The sequence below is a fragment of the Cheilinus undulatus genome, linkage group 3, assembly GCF_018320785.1.
Source record: "Cheilinus undulatus linkage group 3, ASM1832078v1, whole genome shotgun sequence".
In the NCBI taxonomy this organism is placed as follows: Eukaryota; Metazoa; Chordata; class Actinopteri; order Labriformes; family Labridae; genus Cheilinus; species Cheilinus undulatus.
This window is the reverse complement of record NC_054867.1, coordinates 4,057,114-4,074,120: the sequence shown is the minus strand read 5'-3', so window position 1 is coordinate 4,074,120 and position 17,007 is coordinate 4,057,114. Positions and strand designations below refer to the sequence as shown.

At 39.2% G+C, this 17,007-nt stretch overlaps 1 protein-coding gene across 4 annotated transcripts in view; it reads right to left on the bottom strand.

Moving 5' to 3' along the window:
• Positions 1-4,880: 4,880 nt before the first annotated feature.
• The window catches only part of setd5 (SET domain containing 5), a 55,431-nt gene continuing 43,304 nt past the window's right edge, over positions 4,881-17,007 (bottom strand). For 2 of the 4 annotated variants that reach the window (XM_041779994.1, XM_041780003.1), the window contains exons 21-25: positions 16,175-16,267; positions 11,904-12,187; positions 10,411-10,532; positions 10,199-10,287; positions 4,881-7,457 (exon numbers count right to left, since the gene is read on the bottom strand). In XM_041779994.1, coding sequence (XP_041635928.1) covers positions 6,888-7,457; positions 10,199-10,287; positions 10,411-10,532; positions 11,904-12,187; positions 16,175-16,267 — 1,158 coding nt within the window. In that variant the 3' untranslated portion in view covers positions 4,881-6,887. The remainder of the gene's footprint in view (positions 7,458-10,198; positions 10,288-10,410; positions 10,533-11,903; positions 12,188-16,174; positions 16,268-17,007) is intronic. The other 2 variants (XM_041780011.1, XM_041780020.1) reach the window with 1 other exon arrangement.

The window sequence follows — 17,007 nt, the reverse complement described above, 5'->3', positions numbered from 1 at the left end:
ATAATGGATCTGATAAATAAATCAAAAGATCATCAGCATACCAAGAAACCTTGTATATTGACTCACTCCTGCTAGCATGAATGGACTGTGTAGTTTTAAGTTTTATGGATAGGGGCTCAATCGCTAAAATAAACAGTAGTGGGCTTAACGGGCAGCCTAACCCTTGGTGCTGGATCTCAAATATATCACCTTCCCTACTGCCTTACCCTGAACCTAACCACTCGGGTTTTTAATGCCTACACCTAACCTTAGACGTACGGACTTCCGGTTGAGACTTCGGTATGGATTGGATGTATGTCGGCCATCTTGTCTGCATCAAGGTACTCTTGCAAAAATCCTCCAACGTCTCTTCAATGAAGTTCCAGCAGTGTTCTTGTGCAGGTTCGCCAAGCTCGCAGTAGCATGCGCACATGACCGTTCAATTAGCTTTCAAAATAAAAGCTTTCAGCCAGACTTCATAGGCCAGAGCTGCCTTATGCACTCTTATTCTGTAAAATGATAGAGGAAGTCCAAACGCTACTGCCGTAGCCTTGATCAGCTCTATCCACAAGTCCCTTCATTTTCTTTTTCAGATATGACAGCGTGAGAAATAAATTGTGTGGCGTGAGAGCGTGTGTAAGGTGGCAGTTGTGTGTGTCTCATGCCCATTGCGTGAGAGTTAGCAGCTCTGTCTCTATGATTAGAAACAAAATAATAAATGTGTCATTTAAGTGTACCACTCTGATTTTTCTCTCCCCATGTCTGGTGTAAAGACAGAACTTTAAACATGCTTAATTTCTCTGCCAACATTGATGCAGACAGTTTTGAAGTGTAAACAGTTTTCAACTATAAAGTTTGTACCTGTAAGTTTCACCACTGTCAGTCTAAAGACGAGGAGTGTATTTTTAAAACAGAGGACATTTTGATGCTTTTCAGTCATTTCTTTGTCTGTAGCTGAATGCCTCCCTCTAGTGGATAAAGACAGAATTCCTGCTTCTGTAGAACCTCAGGACCAGCCTCTCTCAGGATTATTGAAGAAAGTTACTTGAATGTTGTTATAGCTGATTGACACCCATTCAAAACTCATGCATTGTGTCTGATGAGAGTTTACTTTAATGTACTGAGAAAATTAAAAACACATTAACAACAGTGATTTCATTCACTGCAGTCTATCCAGATAGGAGCTAGAACAATATGGTTGGTATCATGGTGTGTACCACTCTGAACATGGCGCATGGAAAGCTAAGGAGACAGTTGTCCCAGGAGATTAGAAAGGAAATGATAGAAAAGCAAGTTAAAGGTAAAGGCTATAAGACCATCTCCAAGCAGCTTGATGTTCCCGTGACTACAGCTGACCAGATTATTCTGAAGTTTAAGATCCACAGGACTGTAGCCAACCTCCCTGGACGTGGCCGTAGTATGAAAACTGATGACAAGTTGAAGAGATGGATATTAAGAATGGTAACCAAACTTCCAGAGAGATCACATGTGAACTCCAAGATCAAGGTACATCTGTTTTAGAAAGCACCATGTCATTGTTTGAGCCAAAGTTGATATTAAGTTTTCCATTAAGGAAGACGACCGAGGAAGACTCCACTGTTCTATCAGAATATCTTGTATTATCAAAACAAAGCATGAAAAATAACTGACTCAGAAAAACAAACATATAACCTTTTATAATGAGACTAAACATTGAAAACAACTGCATGTAAGTGCCTTTTAATTTATCATTTAGAGTCCCTGTAAAGTGAAATCCAACTTTGTGTTTAAACACACTAGATATGTTGGAATAAGGCTGCTCTAAACACTGAGCTCTACATGTGTCTGAATTTTTTATTTAGACCATTAGAAAGTTGTTCCCCTCTTTCCTGGCTGGGTTTAAACTGAGCAGGGCAAAATCTGAGCCCATGACATCACCAGTTTTGATGGGGAATAACCCTGCCCCTCTAATTCAATGATTCTTTCAAATGTATGCTGTTTGAAGGCTCCAACAGTGAGATCAGTCCCTATACCTCAGCCAGCCACAAGGGGGCGACTGAGATATTTTAGCTGTATATTTCTCTGGTTGTCATGCTTTCGATGCTGCGTAGTTTATAAAAGTTTCCACAGAAAGCAACAGTTTTTATCAAGTATGAACTGATAAATATGTGTTTAACATGTAACATATTTGCTAATAATGGCTTACGGGTGGATTTATAAAAAAAGGATGAAACATAAAGTCATTCCTGATGACTTTTTCACATCTTAGTTGATTTTGGAGTGGTTTTAATAACTGTAGACAGTAAATAAAAACAAAAAAATCCCAAAATACTGCAACATTTTTCCTCTAGAATCTTTCCTCTGCACATATTTTATATGTATATATTTGTTTGATCATGTTCTGGGGGCTGGATGGGAAGATGTGGGGGGCCTGATGTGGCCACCAGTTGATGATCACTGTACTACAGCATGCCATTTCTTCAAATGATGATGAAAACTTTTTTTTGTTTAAATGGATTGTTTTCATCTCCGTGTGAACAAGGCCTTAAGCCCCATCTTCTGTCCCCCTGCTCTGACACAGAGCCGGGCCACTGCACTCTGATCAAATGCATTTTTTAATTTGAGAGGATCATATTTCCTGTGAGTAGGCGTGGCTTCAGCTCATCAACAGACACACCCACACCATCCTAGACCAGATTTCACTGCTTTATTTTCATGGTGTTGAAGGTTAATTTTATAAAGTCAGTGATGCTTTTCATGACTCAAATTTGGCCTGGTCATTCAACAAACCTTCAATCTTTTTTTAATCACTTTACAGGGACGTTAAGACTATGTGATACTTTTTAAAATCCTTCCTTTTCATTTTATAGTGAAATGTCATACTTCTAAGACCCTGCAGACTCCCTAGGAAGACCATTATAAAGCAGTGGTTTTAAACTAGTGGGGTGGGAATGTGTGCTAGGAAAAAAATGAATCAGAAATTCTACACACATAAGCCATAGGGTAAATTTATACATGCACTTTCAGTTTTCCTTGCATTAAGAGTAAATTTCAGTATTTGTTTCAAGCTTTCCACTCATTCATCTCCTTTTCTTTGGATAACACATATGGTTTTCCCAAGATAACAAGGAACTTCTTCAGGAAATTGCAAAATTTCCATGCTGTCTTTGAAAAAATGAGTAAAGTAAGATGTATGCATGTGTTTTCTTCTGTAATGATGTGCTTTTAAACCTGTTTATTTTGACTTGTCTCTTTACTCAGTATGTTTTTTTTTTCCATTCGGGTCCAAACATGTATTAGATAAATTTGAGTGGTTAAACATTTCCAAACACCTGGGTCGTGATTTCTCTTCAGGGGGGGTTGTAGTGGGTCCTGATGCCCAAATAGTTGAGAACGACTCTTATAAAGAGTGGAGTTTAGGTACTGACACAGGATGTGTGGGTTAGTCATAAATCAGACAGGCAAATAATCTTATTGGCAGAGATAAGCGTCTAAGGAAACTATTCTGCAGGAGGAAATTAGGATTAGAAATGGGTAGATAGAAACAGTTAACTAGAGAATAACACAGATACACTATATTGCCAAAAGTATTTGCTCACCTGCCTTGACTCGTATATGAACTTAAGTGACATCCCGTTCTTAAATCCATAGGGTTTAATGACATCGGTCCACCCTTTGCAGCTATAACAGCTTCGACTCTTCTGGAAAGGCTTTCCACAAGGTTTAGGAGTGTGTTTATGGGAATTTTTGACCATTCTTCCAGAAGCACATTTGTGAAGTCAGACAGTGATGTTGGACGAGGAAGGCCTGGCTCTCAGTCTCTGCTCTAATTCATCCCAAAGGTGTTCTATCAGGTTGAGGTCAGGACTCTGTGCAGGCCAGTCAAGTTCATCCACACCAAACTCTCTCATCCATGTCTTTATGGACCTTGCTTTGTGCACTGGTGCACAGTCATGTTGGAACAGGAAGGGGCCATCCCCAAACTGTTCCCACAAAGTTGGGAGCATGGAATTGTCCCAAATTTCTTGGTATGCTGAAGCATTCAGATTTCCTTTCACTGGAACTAAGGGGCCAAGCCCAGCTCCTGAAAAACAAGCCCACACTGTAATCCCCCCTCCACCAAACTTTACACTTGGCACAATGCAGTCAGACAAGTACCGTTCTCCTGGCAACTGCCAAACCCAGACTCTTCCATCAGATTGCCAGATGTAGAAGCGTGATTTGTCACACCAGAGAACGCATCTCCACTGCTCTAGAGTCCAGTGGCGGTGTGCTTTACACCACTGCATCCAATGCTTTGCATTGGACTTGGTGATGTATGGCTTGGACGCAGCTGCTTGGCCGTGGAAACCCATTCTATGAAGCTCTCTATGCATTGTTCTTGAGCTAATCTGAAGGCCACATGAAGTTTGGAGCTCTGTAGCAATTGACTCTGCAGAAAGTTGCTGACCTCTGCGCACTATACACCTCAGCATCTGCTGACCCCGCTCCGTCATTTTACGTGGCCTACCACTTCATGGCTGAGTTGCTGTTGTTCCCAATCACTTCCACTTTGTTATAATACCACTGACAGTTGACTGTGGAATATTTAGGAGCGAGGAAATTTCACCACTGGACTTGTTGCACAGGTGGCATCCTATCACAGTACCACGCTGGAATTCACTGAGCTCCTGAGAGCGACCCATTCTTTCACTGTAGAAACAGTCTGCATGCCTAGGTGCTTGATTTTATACACCTGTGGCCATGGAAGTGATTGGAACACCTGATTTCAATGATTTGGATGGGTGAATGAACACTTTTGGCAATATAGTGTAGATATAATTACGTTAAATGTGAATAAAAAGTATTTATCTTCCTTCCATGGACTGCTGTGACAAGTGCAAAACATACAAGTGACTCCCTCGAATGAAACATCACAATGGTAGTTTCCAAAATACATTACCATCATGATTATTTTATTATCAAAATGCATTACATTTCTTGCTTTTTAAACCTTTTGTAGGGGGGAACAGTTGAAATAATTACTTCTATGATCTGTGTAAAAATAAAACCAAATCCAACAGAAAGATCTTTACAAAACAAAGAGAGAGAGAGAGAGAGAGAGAGAGAGAATGCAGCGTCTGGTAGTTTAGAGGAACAGACCCAAAGATTAGCTCCCAACCTTCTGACACTGGTTGGTCACTCAGACCCTAAAAACAAAAATCATGCGATAAATTCAGTGTACTATATTTTCTCCATACAAGTCTATATCACATTTCTTTCTATACAAGTACACATAGTCATACATATTGTCCTAGTGTGTCTTTTAGGTTGTATTTCTTTCTTTCTAAGGTGCTGGTTCAGTTTGGGTCACAACTTTATTTTTCAAACTGTCAAACATTCATGTAACACGAGTACCCTTCTGTGTTTTATGTCGACTTGGAGTTTGGGGGTTTGTCGGGTCCGGTCTCATGATCGTCCCCTTCGGTCCTTGAAGTCTTCACACAAAGGCGTCTGTTTTTTTTTCCACTTCAAAATAAAAGTTTCAGAGGGAGGAGAGGGCGACTCCTGCGGCCGCCGAGCTGTCAGCTTAACATCATTCTGAGGTCCCACTGCTGCACTCAGGAGAGCCGTCTCTTTTCTTACAAGTCAGTTTGTGAGGATGGGGGTTAAAAGAAAAGACAAGAAAATACAGCATTCTGTGGAAAAGGGAGGCAGCTCTCACAGGAGAACATAGCAGCTTTTTTCTTTTTTTTTTTTTTTTTTTTTTTTAAACCAAGGTTTTAGAAACAATCCAAACACTACCTCAGAGATCCCTTCCCCGGTTTTCCTCGGAATGAAAGGATTGGTCAGAAATATAAACACATCTATATTTAAAGAAAAACAGTCAAAACTCTTATCTATCCCTACATCCCAACCCTACTATATGTGATCAGTATGAATTTGGAGAAACAGATAAAATGACAAGATGAATGCAGCCGTATGTAAGGAACATAACTGGATTTCAAATTTATTTAAAAAAAAAAAAAAAAAAAACAAGAATGCAGCACCATGAATCATAAGACCTGTATGTCTCAAGTACAATATCAGAACTCTACAGTGAAGTAGTCCTAATGTGAAAACAAAAACAGTCCAGTGGGGATGAAAGAACAGAAAAGAACCTAAATTAACAGAGTATCTGAACAGACGGAGAACCTCAAGAACAAAAAAAAGGGCTGTTTTCAGTGTTCGCTGTGCAAACACAGAAGCTGGTAATCATATGGAATGATCCTATCTGGAGAGAAATCCTCTCCTCCTCTGCCTCTCTAACGCATCTTTAAAACGGATGATTAACGTGTCACTTTGCTTACATAATCCCCCCCAACCCAGTTTTCCAAAATCAAACACTTGTTTACTGCAGCACAGACTCAGCAACGCGCCAAATCAGAAAAAAAAGGAACGCTGACAAAAAACTTAAAAAATAAAACAACTCTTGCTTTCAGTTACATCTCAGCATTTATGCAACCTGGGTACCATGACAACAGGTACGACTTTTTATAACTTTGTACAGACATTTGTGTGGAAGTTTGTACTTTCCAGACGTAATAGAGCCTGTTTGCACAGTCCGGCACATGAGGAAACACTGGGGAAAATTTCAAGTTACATGTGATTTATTGTTTTTTTTTTTTTTTTCCAGAGTCCAAATCACGTTTTCCACTGACGTCCAAAGTCAATGATCAGCTTTGGGCAGAATGTGGTAATTTTTTCATTTTTTAGTTTTTCTGAAAATAAAGAAAGAAGAGACAGAAAATAAGAAAAGGAGAAATCCATGAAGAAGTCCTTGCTCCTCTTAGGTCTGTACATTTCCGCTCCCCAAACTCCCTGAGCTCAACGCAGCTGTGAGGGGGTCGAGGAGGTACGCAGTGTCACACTCACACTCACTCACTCACATCCACACACTTGACAAAGGTCTAAAAGCTTCCTGACTGTGTCCTTACTCCGGCTCCCTGCAGGGGGGAGTGCTGGAACTGGCTCAGGCTTGTCCCTCTCTGTGGGTAGTGTGTCGGTGCAGAGGCCGACAGCAGCCTAGAACCGGCCTGCAGAGCAGTCTGACCCGGGCTGCCTGACTTTAGGCTGCGGGACGCCTGCGGCTGACTCCCTCTGGAGGCCTGGGCGCCTGAGTCTGCTTTAGTCTGCCCATGAGCCCTGGGTCCCGGGCTAGGAGACCCCACCAGGCCGCTGCTGTTCAAAAGGCTTGCTTTTAAGTGGCTGGTGCTGTAGCCATGGCCCCCGTCCACGTTACTGCTGCCACTCTGCTGGTGAAGGGAGCCCCCTGGTGGCCTGGAGTCTGAGGAGGAGGTTGGTGGGTGATTGGGGTAGGAGGAAGGAGGGTGGTGGTCCTGGGACAGTCCTGGGTGAGAGGAGGACAGGCGTGGGTGGAAGCCCTGGCCTGATGAGGGACTGCAGGAACCCCGGAATGGAGAGTTGGAGGTTTGCTGGAGGAATGATGGGCTGTCGGTCTGACGGTGGCTTTCTGATGACTAAAGACACACAAGAGAAAGAGACACAGATGTTTCTGAGGCTGCATGTTTGGTCACGTGAAAGAAAAGAAAGTGAAATGGAGGACTTTAATGATTATAGAGAGTGGTGGATGATAAACTAACACAAATACGGTCACTGCTAAAATTTCTGCAGGTGACTGGATTTTTTCAACATCGTTTAAACTCATGTTGTGCTGCAATGCGCTGAGACTACAGCTCAGTCTGTGTTCAGTCATCAGCACGTGTTGCTCTGACACTGAAGAGCAGCCAGGTAACAAGCCAAATGTCACTCATTTGTGTCTATATGAGAAACGTGGCTGTAATAACAGCAACACTGGAGTGTGCTCACTTTGCACTGTGTCTCTGTTGGCTTGTATGAGGCTCTAACGAGCTGTAGCAATTCATCTTAAAACGGCATAAAAGAAGATTAAAGACGTGTTTTAAAGATGACTCGCCTGTTCTAGGTCAGTGATTCAGAGAAGTGGGCCGTGGCGTTAAACAAGGTCAAAGAAGCATGCAAACATTGGAAGTAGGCCCTGTTGCTAAAGCTAAGATAAATCGATAATGAGCATGGTTCTTCTGACATATCCTTCACAACAAGAGTTCAAAGTCATCATTTTCCTTGAGTGCTTTTATAGAGGGTATGCATATGATGTCACAGCAGAGAGAGTCTCTGGTTTTTCAGCCACTGAGTGGCTTAAAGATTGAGCTGGTGACAGAAATCAGTGAAGAGTAAACAGCCTTATTGCAGCTGAAAATTGCATTCTTTCTTAATAACTACAACATTAACTGCAGTCAGTAAAGATCCTCAGCAGATGAAATATTGTGATAGAAATGTTTTGAGCCGTATCTGTATGTTTATAAATACACAAGACATGTATCAGAGGTTTTAACATTTTATGTGACGATATAAAATTTGAGGGCTGTGCTGTGTGAATTTGTCATATTAAAGAAGGAAAATCAAGTTTGAATAGGTGTTAAAATTAAGGATGCACCGATACCGATCCTGGTATCGGGTATTGGCCCGATCCAGCCCCTCAAAGCTGGATTGGGTATCGGTAGGAGAGGGCCGATCCATGGTGCTATCCAGGCAACCAGCTCTAAGCCTTTTTTACAATGTTGTTAAAAACACTTGTGTAATGCAGTTTTGTACTGGAATGTTACCTCTGATGCACTTTCTTTGTTTTTTGCCGCATTACCAGTGTACAGGGTATAAAAGTTTACAATTGAATAGTAATTTCTGTAAGTCCTGAAGCATTGTTTCAGGTTATGCAGGTTATTCTTTAACACTGGTATCGGATCAGTATCGATATCGGTCAATACCCAAAGCCCAGGTTTCAGAATTGGTATCGGGACCAGAAAAGGTGGATCGGTGCATCCCTAGTTATAATTGAACTAGATCATAAGACAACCAGGGTTTTGAAATACACCCCGAATTATCCCAAACAGATTTGAAAACCACAGAGCGATCTTTATGGATTAGCTAAAGTAAAAAAGGTAAATGAATCACTGAAATACAGAGAAATAACTGATCTTAAACTTTAACTTAAAACTTTTCAAAGTTAATTCAGTTTCACATCCTTCACTGATAAACCAGGCTGATGAGTGCCTTCAGGCTCTGCTTTGTGTCTAGGGATCACATCCATATAAATGTTAGGAAACTTTATGATCACATATAATTTTCCAAGGTCTACCATGTCTTTAGGAAACAGAATGGATCTCTGTGGAAAGTCCAAATATCTCCAATTTAAGCAGATATTTGTCTGTTTTCCCTGTTTTCAGCCATTTCCCATCGAGCAGTGTCTCAGACTGTTTTGCCACGCAGACCGACTGAGCAGTCATGCCGTGTGCTCAAAGTGACATAAATACATACAGTCTGTTGTGAGCGCACTTATCAGGAAATGTGGTGTTTCCCATAGCAGCTTGACATGCTTTAGCAAGAAGAATGTGAAACTTAAAACTACTAGTGCCTTCATAAATAGGTACAGACTAGTACAATCATTTTCTGTGATCTTTTGCAGAAGTTATTAGTTGAGAATGCCATCACAGGTTTGTTTTAGAGGCAGACAGGAGGTGTAGCATCATAACATGCATTTAAATGGCTTATGTCTTTTGTAATACTGTGATATTTAGAGTGCTAAGTATTAGTGCTGTTTTTTCACGATTGTCTGCTGGTGCTTGTAGCAATGCATCTCTAAGAATAAATCATGAGACTTTAGAACAGTGGTTCCCAAAGTTTTTCTGCTGTTGACTCAATTAAGACAAATAAACAAATTAAAGCTGGACAATGAAAATGAGCTGAAAGCGGCAGTCTTATAGCTGCACCCAAAACTCAAGAAAAAGTTTGGGAACCACTGCTTTAGAAGATCTGGTTATGGATTATATTGGATTCCAAACATGTTACAGACAGAATTATTTACTAGAAATGTAAATTAACAGTAAAAGTCCAAAGAAGACAAGAACACACAATTCATTAATGGCATACAAATGTTAACGTTAATGTTACAGATAAAAAAAATACTTTTATGAAATTTAAATCCCACATTGGCCTAGCAATTTTAAAACTAAATGTAAATACTACCAAAAAGCTTCAAAGATAAGATAATTCAAGCTAAGTTTTTTAAAATATGAAAAGCAACAGAATAACTGTAACTAAAGGGCAGCTTGCACACTGATATAGTCACAAACAGTTGAAATACTGGTGGTTGGGGAACAAGTGATGAATGGTTTGTATGGGATACCTGGTGTGAGTACACAGAGGGACTGTATCTATGTGGACTCTTCATGGGAGAGGCCATGGACGCTGCAGGCATGTCATATCGATCTGCATCTGAAGTTGGAGGTAAAAAAGAAAAATAGTTTAGTGACAGGAGTTTATACACAGGATCTGTAAAGATCTGCTGTACATTCATTTTCTAACACCACAGATGTAGATTTACTAATGTCTTCATACCAGACTCCTTCTCTGTAGAGCCGTCGCTCCTCTTGTAATTTCGATCCAGCTTGATGCTTCTTAGCACTCGCTCCAGAACCCCCTGACCTTCTCTGAGACGTTCAACAGTCGTGGGTACCATCCTAAGAAAAATACATATTAACAGGTTTCCTACCAGTGCAAGTGTTTATATTAACTTAATATCACAAAGCTTTAAACCGTGGCTATAACCACATTTTTACAAAGTGGATGAAAGCCTGAGCTTTCAAATGCTCTTACAATTATTGGGAAAATTTAGTTATGAAAGCAAAAAAGGTTTAACATTTTGTCTTCAGGAGGGTGGTAGGGTTGTAGCAAATGTGTAGCCTTTGTTGTGTTTTTGTCCCACATCTAACCTTTGCTGAAACTAAAGGATGTTAGTGCATATTTTCTGAAATCCTGCAGGCCTGCTGTTAGAGTGGTTTCAAAAGGCATCCATTCTCAAAACAAAAACTTTACAGGATGACAGTGAACTGGAGCTGCTACATTATGGCAAAAATAATAATCACAATTACTTTGATCAATATTGAGATCACAATTGTTAAACAAGATAACTTATTGATTGTACGACACCTGTATCACATGCATTTATCAGTTAGACACTAGAAACATGGTGAAAAAAACAAGCAATAATTCAAAGATAAAGCATGAAAAAAACATGAATATATCAAACAATAACATATAATAATTAGTAGGCAAAAACAGTTAGTTCGCTATAGGGCTGTCAAAAGATTCAAGTTTTTAATCCTGAGATTTATCCCAGGATTTATTCAGTTAATCGGGATTAATCGCACCCTTTTGGTCACATTCTATTCCCCCATTTTGAATTTGAATCATCTTTATGTCTCCCAGTTTCAATGCTTTTATGGGTAACTTAAAGATCTTAACATTAACTAAACAACAGAAAAAGGAAAAATTGTTACGTACTGAAAAAAATTTCCATGAGCAGTAAAAAATAAATGTTTGATAACACATGGTTCAGGTGACTTCTGACTTGTCTAATGAGCTGTCTACGTTTTAAAAACTGAAATAAGACATTGAGAATCAGTGGTGGACTTATTAACATCAATGTGGCTGCAGGGAGACATTGCAGTAGCTTAACTAAAGTTTGCTGAAGGCAAACCAAAGCATGTGATTAATCGCCATTTAAAAATATTAGTGCACTTATTGTAAATCGTAGTTTATCGCGACAGATTAAAACTAAACTAAAATATAACAAACAATAAAACATTTACCAATCCACAAAACCTGTAGAAAAAATGAGCACAACATGGTATGTAGTTTATGGGTTTTTAATCACAGTTATCTTTGTTTTTTTTTTCTCGATGGTATGAAGCCAGAATTGAAATTTAAATTGAAACTTAATTGCCCAGCACTATAGTTGAGGCATCAGCGTGTGTATGGTGGTTACCTATACAGGGTGGGCATTTAGATCAAGCCTTTCATGCAGTTAGCCATTGTGCTCGCCTTCTTACCACTGGTTGTTGTTTTCCTGCTGTCTGGACTGCCCTGACGAGCCCTGGTGGCCAGGAGGACTGACATCCTCGATCTGTGGGATGGAGGGTGTTGAGGAGCTGAAAGAGGAGCTCTGTGGGGAGGCCGGAGGCTGCATCTGCTGATGGGAATGGGGATGATTGGAGTCCTGGCTGTACTGGGAGCCAGGCCGGGTTGGGGTGCTGCCCAGAGATGAGCTGTTTCCACCTGATTCTAAGTCACGCCCACTGCCCTGCTTCCTCTTACGGTATTCCAGCAAAGACACCTGGAAGAGGAGGAAATGACGATGAAGGACTAACAGAGTTTGATGTAACATCGTCACACTGATGCTGGGCCGCTGATTGAATCACATCATTTACTAAAAACTGAACTGAGTGATGGCAGACCGCATGCACCACACTAGAGAGGACTCACCTGGAAACAGTGTTTACAAACATTCAGTATGACAAACCTTTATCACTATGGAGATAACCTTTGACACCAAAAGACACTTTATGCATCCCCTTTTCTGTTTCATTCCATTAATTTACTCAAATCCAGCATACTGTAGAAAACTGTATGTGTTCTGAATGTTAGTAACATACAGCTGAAGCTTCGACGACAGAGCAGGCAACTTTAAAATGCACCACGCAATGATGCAACCACGCTGAAACAACAATGACACAAGTATACACAGAGAGATCGAGCACGTACATACACACATTTTACACTTTTAACCATGAGAATGACTGCACACTTCCCATTTTAATGCTGGCATGATACAGAATACATGAAGGATATGAGAAAGACAGGGGAGCAGGATGAAGACCACACAGTCTCATCCTGACATGGACAGCTCTTTATTGAATCCTACATTAATATTACATGCACCGGAAACTACAGACTTCAGCTGTGCTGTCACTACTGCAAATGAAACTGTGACCAAGTGCCAATTATCACCTACAGTATGTCTACAGTGCTCCCATGAGTATCCTGCAAGAGTTGCCAAGAGTCTTTTGGGAGGTCCCTGCAGCTTTACAAGACACTCCTGAAGGCAATTACCTGCTTTAGCAGCTGTAAAGTTTGGTCAGTTTGTCAGCAGACTTAAACATCATCTTTATTTTTTTAATGTGAAACAAGAAGTTTTTCCAAGTTCTTAAACATCAGGATTTTCTTCATTATGAGCCATTTATGTATATAAAGAGTAAATGGCTTGTTGGAAATTTTGGCTCAATTGTTTTCTGATTAATTTTCTGCCTCTTAAGAAATCTGCATAAAAATATCAGAGATGCACTGATCATGAAAATTAGGGAAGATACTGATACTGACATTTAACATAACAGTTTAGATGATGCCAGCACCAATGTAGTCTTCATCACTTCCCCTGGTACAGGACTCCTAGTGTGCCAACATTATCTCTCTGATATATTTATATTTTTTCTCTCATATTTGACCATCTACTTATCTGCCTTGTAAAATCTCTATCTGATTTAAGAGCTAGAGCATCAGTGCTTCCCTAAAATTATCTCTGGTGGCTTCTCTATAAAAAAAAGGATGATTCAAGAACTTTTGGTCAGACAAAGGCTTTGATTTTGTATCACAAAAGCCAAGGGCTGGGCAATATGTCTAAAAAAAATAAATCTGATTTTTTTTCACACCAAACTCGATTAACGGTTTTGATTGATTTTTTTGTTTTGTTTTAAAATGAAAAAGAAACTACTAGAACAGGTTTCTTTTATTTGTATCAACAATACATAAAAAAATTGAGCTGAATGTTCCTTTAAAGGTCAAAGTGGGAGCTGTAAACTTATTTTTGAAAGTGCATGATGGAGGGTTTTTTTTTTTTACATGAACACTCCGGATCCGAAAGATTTTATCTGCTTAAGAAACACACCGAAAGTATTTAATTTCAAATTAAGGCTGGGCAATCAATTGCAAATGAGATTAAATCGCAATATGACCTGCTGCAATTTTCAACAGTGCAATATTTTTTTTAATCCTGAAATGTGTCAAAATACCACTTTGATACCATTTTTTGCAGCAGAGATTTCATGCTCTAAACATTGTGCATACAAAAAAGTTTTTTTTTTTTTTTTTGCATGTGATTTTCTTAATAAAAATGAAATAGCATAACAAAATTAATATCCCTTCAGTATAGCAATTGATGTCAAATTTGCTGTATGGGCCAAAATCCCAATTAGATATTTTTTCAAATCTTTCATTCCTAGTTTAATTTGTCTATTATTATATTGGTCATAATACAGAATGATGTATTGCTTATGTTTGTTCAATAATACATAAGATCCTAAAAATAACCGAAAATTAAATTGCAATCGCAATATTGGGGGGGTTGCAATTAGATTATTTTCTCAAATTGTTCAGCCCTATTTCAAATTCTACTCAAAGATTCAGAGTGAATATGATTATTAAAACAGAGAAAGACATTTTCTTTGTTTGAGAACACTGTGGTTACACAAGAGCAATATGCAAGCAAAACAAGTGTCATTTTGTTTGCAGGGTTGCCAGAATTAACTTAAAATTAAAGCTTGTAACAGTAGCTTTCACTTTTGGTATTGCTGCTGTAAAGTTTAACAGACAATCTCAATTTCCAAAATCTTGGTTTTCCAAAAACCTGATTCATTGATGTAATCAATTTATTGCCCAGCCCTAAAAAAGCCTCTATTTGCCTGCTTCAGTCCCACACTAACTATACTGTGGGCTTGTTAATAATCTGAATGGCCAACCTGTACAAACTCTACTGAGGCAGATAATGCAGACATGACTGGTAGGACATGAAATCAGTTATTTTTGACATTGTGTATTATCTGGCGGATTTATTATAGCCTTGTGAAAGCCTCTATATAAGATTGTTTTATTTTCTGTCTGAGCTCATTCTTTACTGACTGCTTCAAAGATGTAGAGATAAAATCCAACAGATTTAACAAAGTAATACTTTCGAGTAAATTTCCTTCTGTCACAGGAGGATTGATGTTGTTATGAGGGTGTTTAAATGTTTATAATACAACCCTTAATTTGAAATGTGCATACAGACTAATGTGTGACGTGACCAGTTACTAGGGCTGTAAAATGAATCAAATTTTCCTTTGTTGCAGTAAAAAATACACATTAAACATCTGTATTTTTTTCATTGAATGAGAAAAATATTTGATGGAGAAAAACAATACTTGTTTATTTTACCTCTTGAATGGAAGCCATAGCATTATAGTAGGTAAGCTTAACATGGGATTTTTACTGTTGTCCAATATTTACCAATTCATTTTTGCCAATGCTTAAATTGATACAGATTTTTCACATCATTAAATCTTAAAGCTTATATGCTGACACTTACATGATGCTGATAATGTCACCCCTATATCGCAGACATAATCTCAGCCTATTTGAAACTACAGCGACCCTTTAGCTACCTTCAGACTGATTTGTGACAATTTGGTGGGGAAAAAAAAAATGCATTTTTAACTATTTAGTATCCAAGAGAAAGAAGATAAAAAACAGCTATAGCTAAGGCCAATACAGCTTCTTTAAGTATGAGTATATTTAATGCACCTCATATTCCTATAAGAGAACTGAGTGACAATATTAAAGTTCATATTTTTAAATAATCTGCAGGGATAACAGGTATAAATGTAAAAATAATAATGAATGTTTGAGTCAAAAGTTAATTTTTCATATGCCTACATTAACTTACAGCATGTGTTGCGAAATATATATTACAGAAAGAAAACAGAATTATCATTTTTCTTGTATTGCTCAACCTGAACAGCTAAATTCCATGTTTTGGCTAATTTTGACAAATTAGCTGAAGACTGATGGATCCTATCCAAACAGATTCAAAGTACGTCCAGTTTCTTTAATTTACCCCGAGCCTTTCTATCGACCTTCTGATAATTCATGACTTTTATAAAAACAAGACTAAACTGATCCCTGCTCACAGTAGACATGAATGATCACTGTTTGGAACGAGCCATGGATGAGATGGAGCAAAGACATACAGGCTTCATCTCAACACCAGCATGAAAATTCATGAACCATTGGCCTCTTGTGCTGAAGGCAATGGATGAACCTTGACATCTTTGAATGAAACTGATAGCAATGGCATAAAGATACTTAAACTGCTGTGTCATATACTGATGTAGGTCTGTGGGAGAGGAGGGGGCGGAGCTGTCGGAGCATGGCGTGGGTGTTGTATGCAGATGCAGAGAAACAATATTTACATGCACACTTCTAAAGATGTAGTTGTAGGGAGAATATTCACCATATTTTGTACTGGCTTGTATTCACTTCTTACAGCTATAGCCTGGTAATCTGGCTTTCCTGTCAGCAGACTAATGGTATGCTGGTTGGCCCTCTGCCTTGGAAGAAAAGTGGAAGAGAGACTTGGCAAAAGTTTCAAGGAGCAACGAATGAGGGAGAGGAGGAGGGGAGGGGGAAGGAGGAGGAGGAAGGGTCAAAGCTACAGAGTGGAAATCATTTCAGATATGCACAGAAAATGGTTAAATATGTTTTTAAATGCTTGTTGCTCTTTGATTCGACCAGCTGACACAAAGACCAACTGATATATTTAAGACAAGGTCAAAGACAGAGCAAGGGAAGAAGCACATCATGGTGTTTGGCATTTCAGTTTGCACAAAGCACACTGCCTCAAAAGAACAGATAAAACTTTTCAAGAATACCATAAAATCTGGAGTATAAGACGCACATTTATTATCTAGTTTATATCCTAAAAGTTAGTTTGGTCCCGTATACCAGTGTAACTGAACGGACCAGAATAAAACGCTCAAACATGCTGCTAGTTGTCACGATGCACTGTATGACACCTGATGCTATGGAGAACTGGCCTTCATTTGTTGTGTATTGCTAGCTAATGATTCACAATCCACAAAATGCTAGAATACAGAGCGAAACAGACCAGGCCGGGTGGGCAAAGTTGCAACTTTAAAACATGTTTTGCATTTAAGTAGATAAAACAATTTGACTGCTGGTTTACTAAAATATTCCTTAGTTAAGACCAGGGTTCCCAAACTTTTCAGCCTGTGACCAAATAAACGGCATCATAGATCGTGGACCCCACCTTTGCTTGAGAGGGAT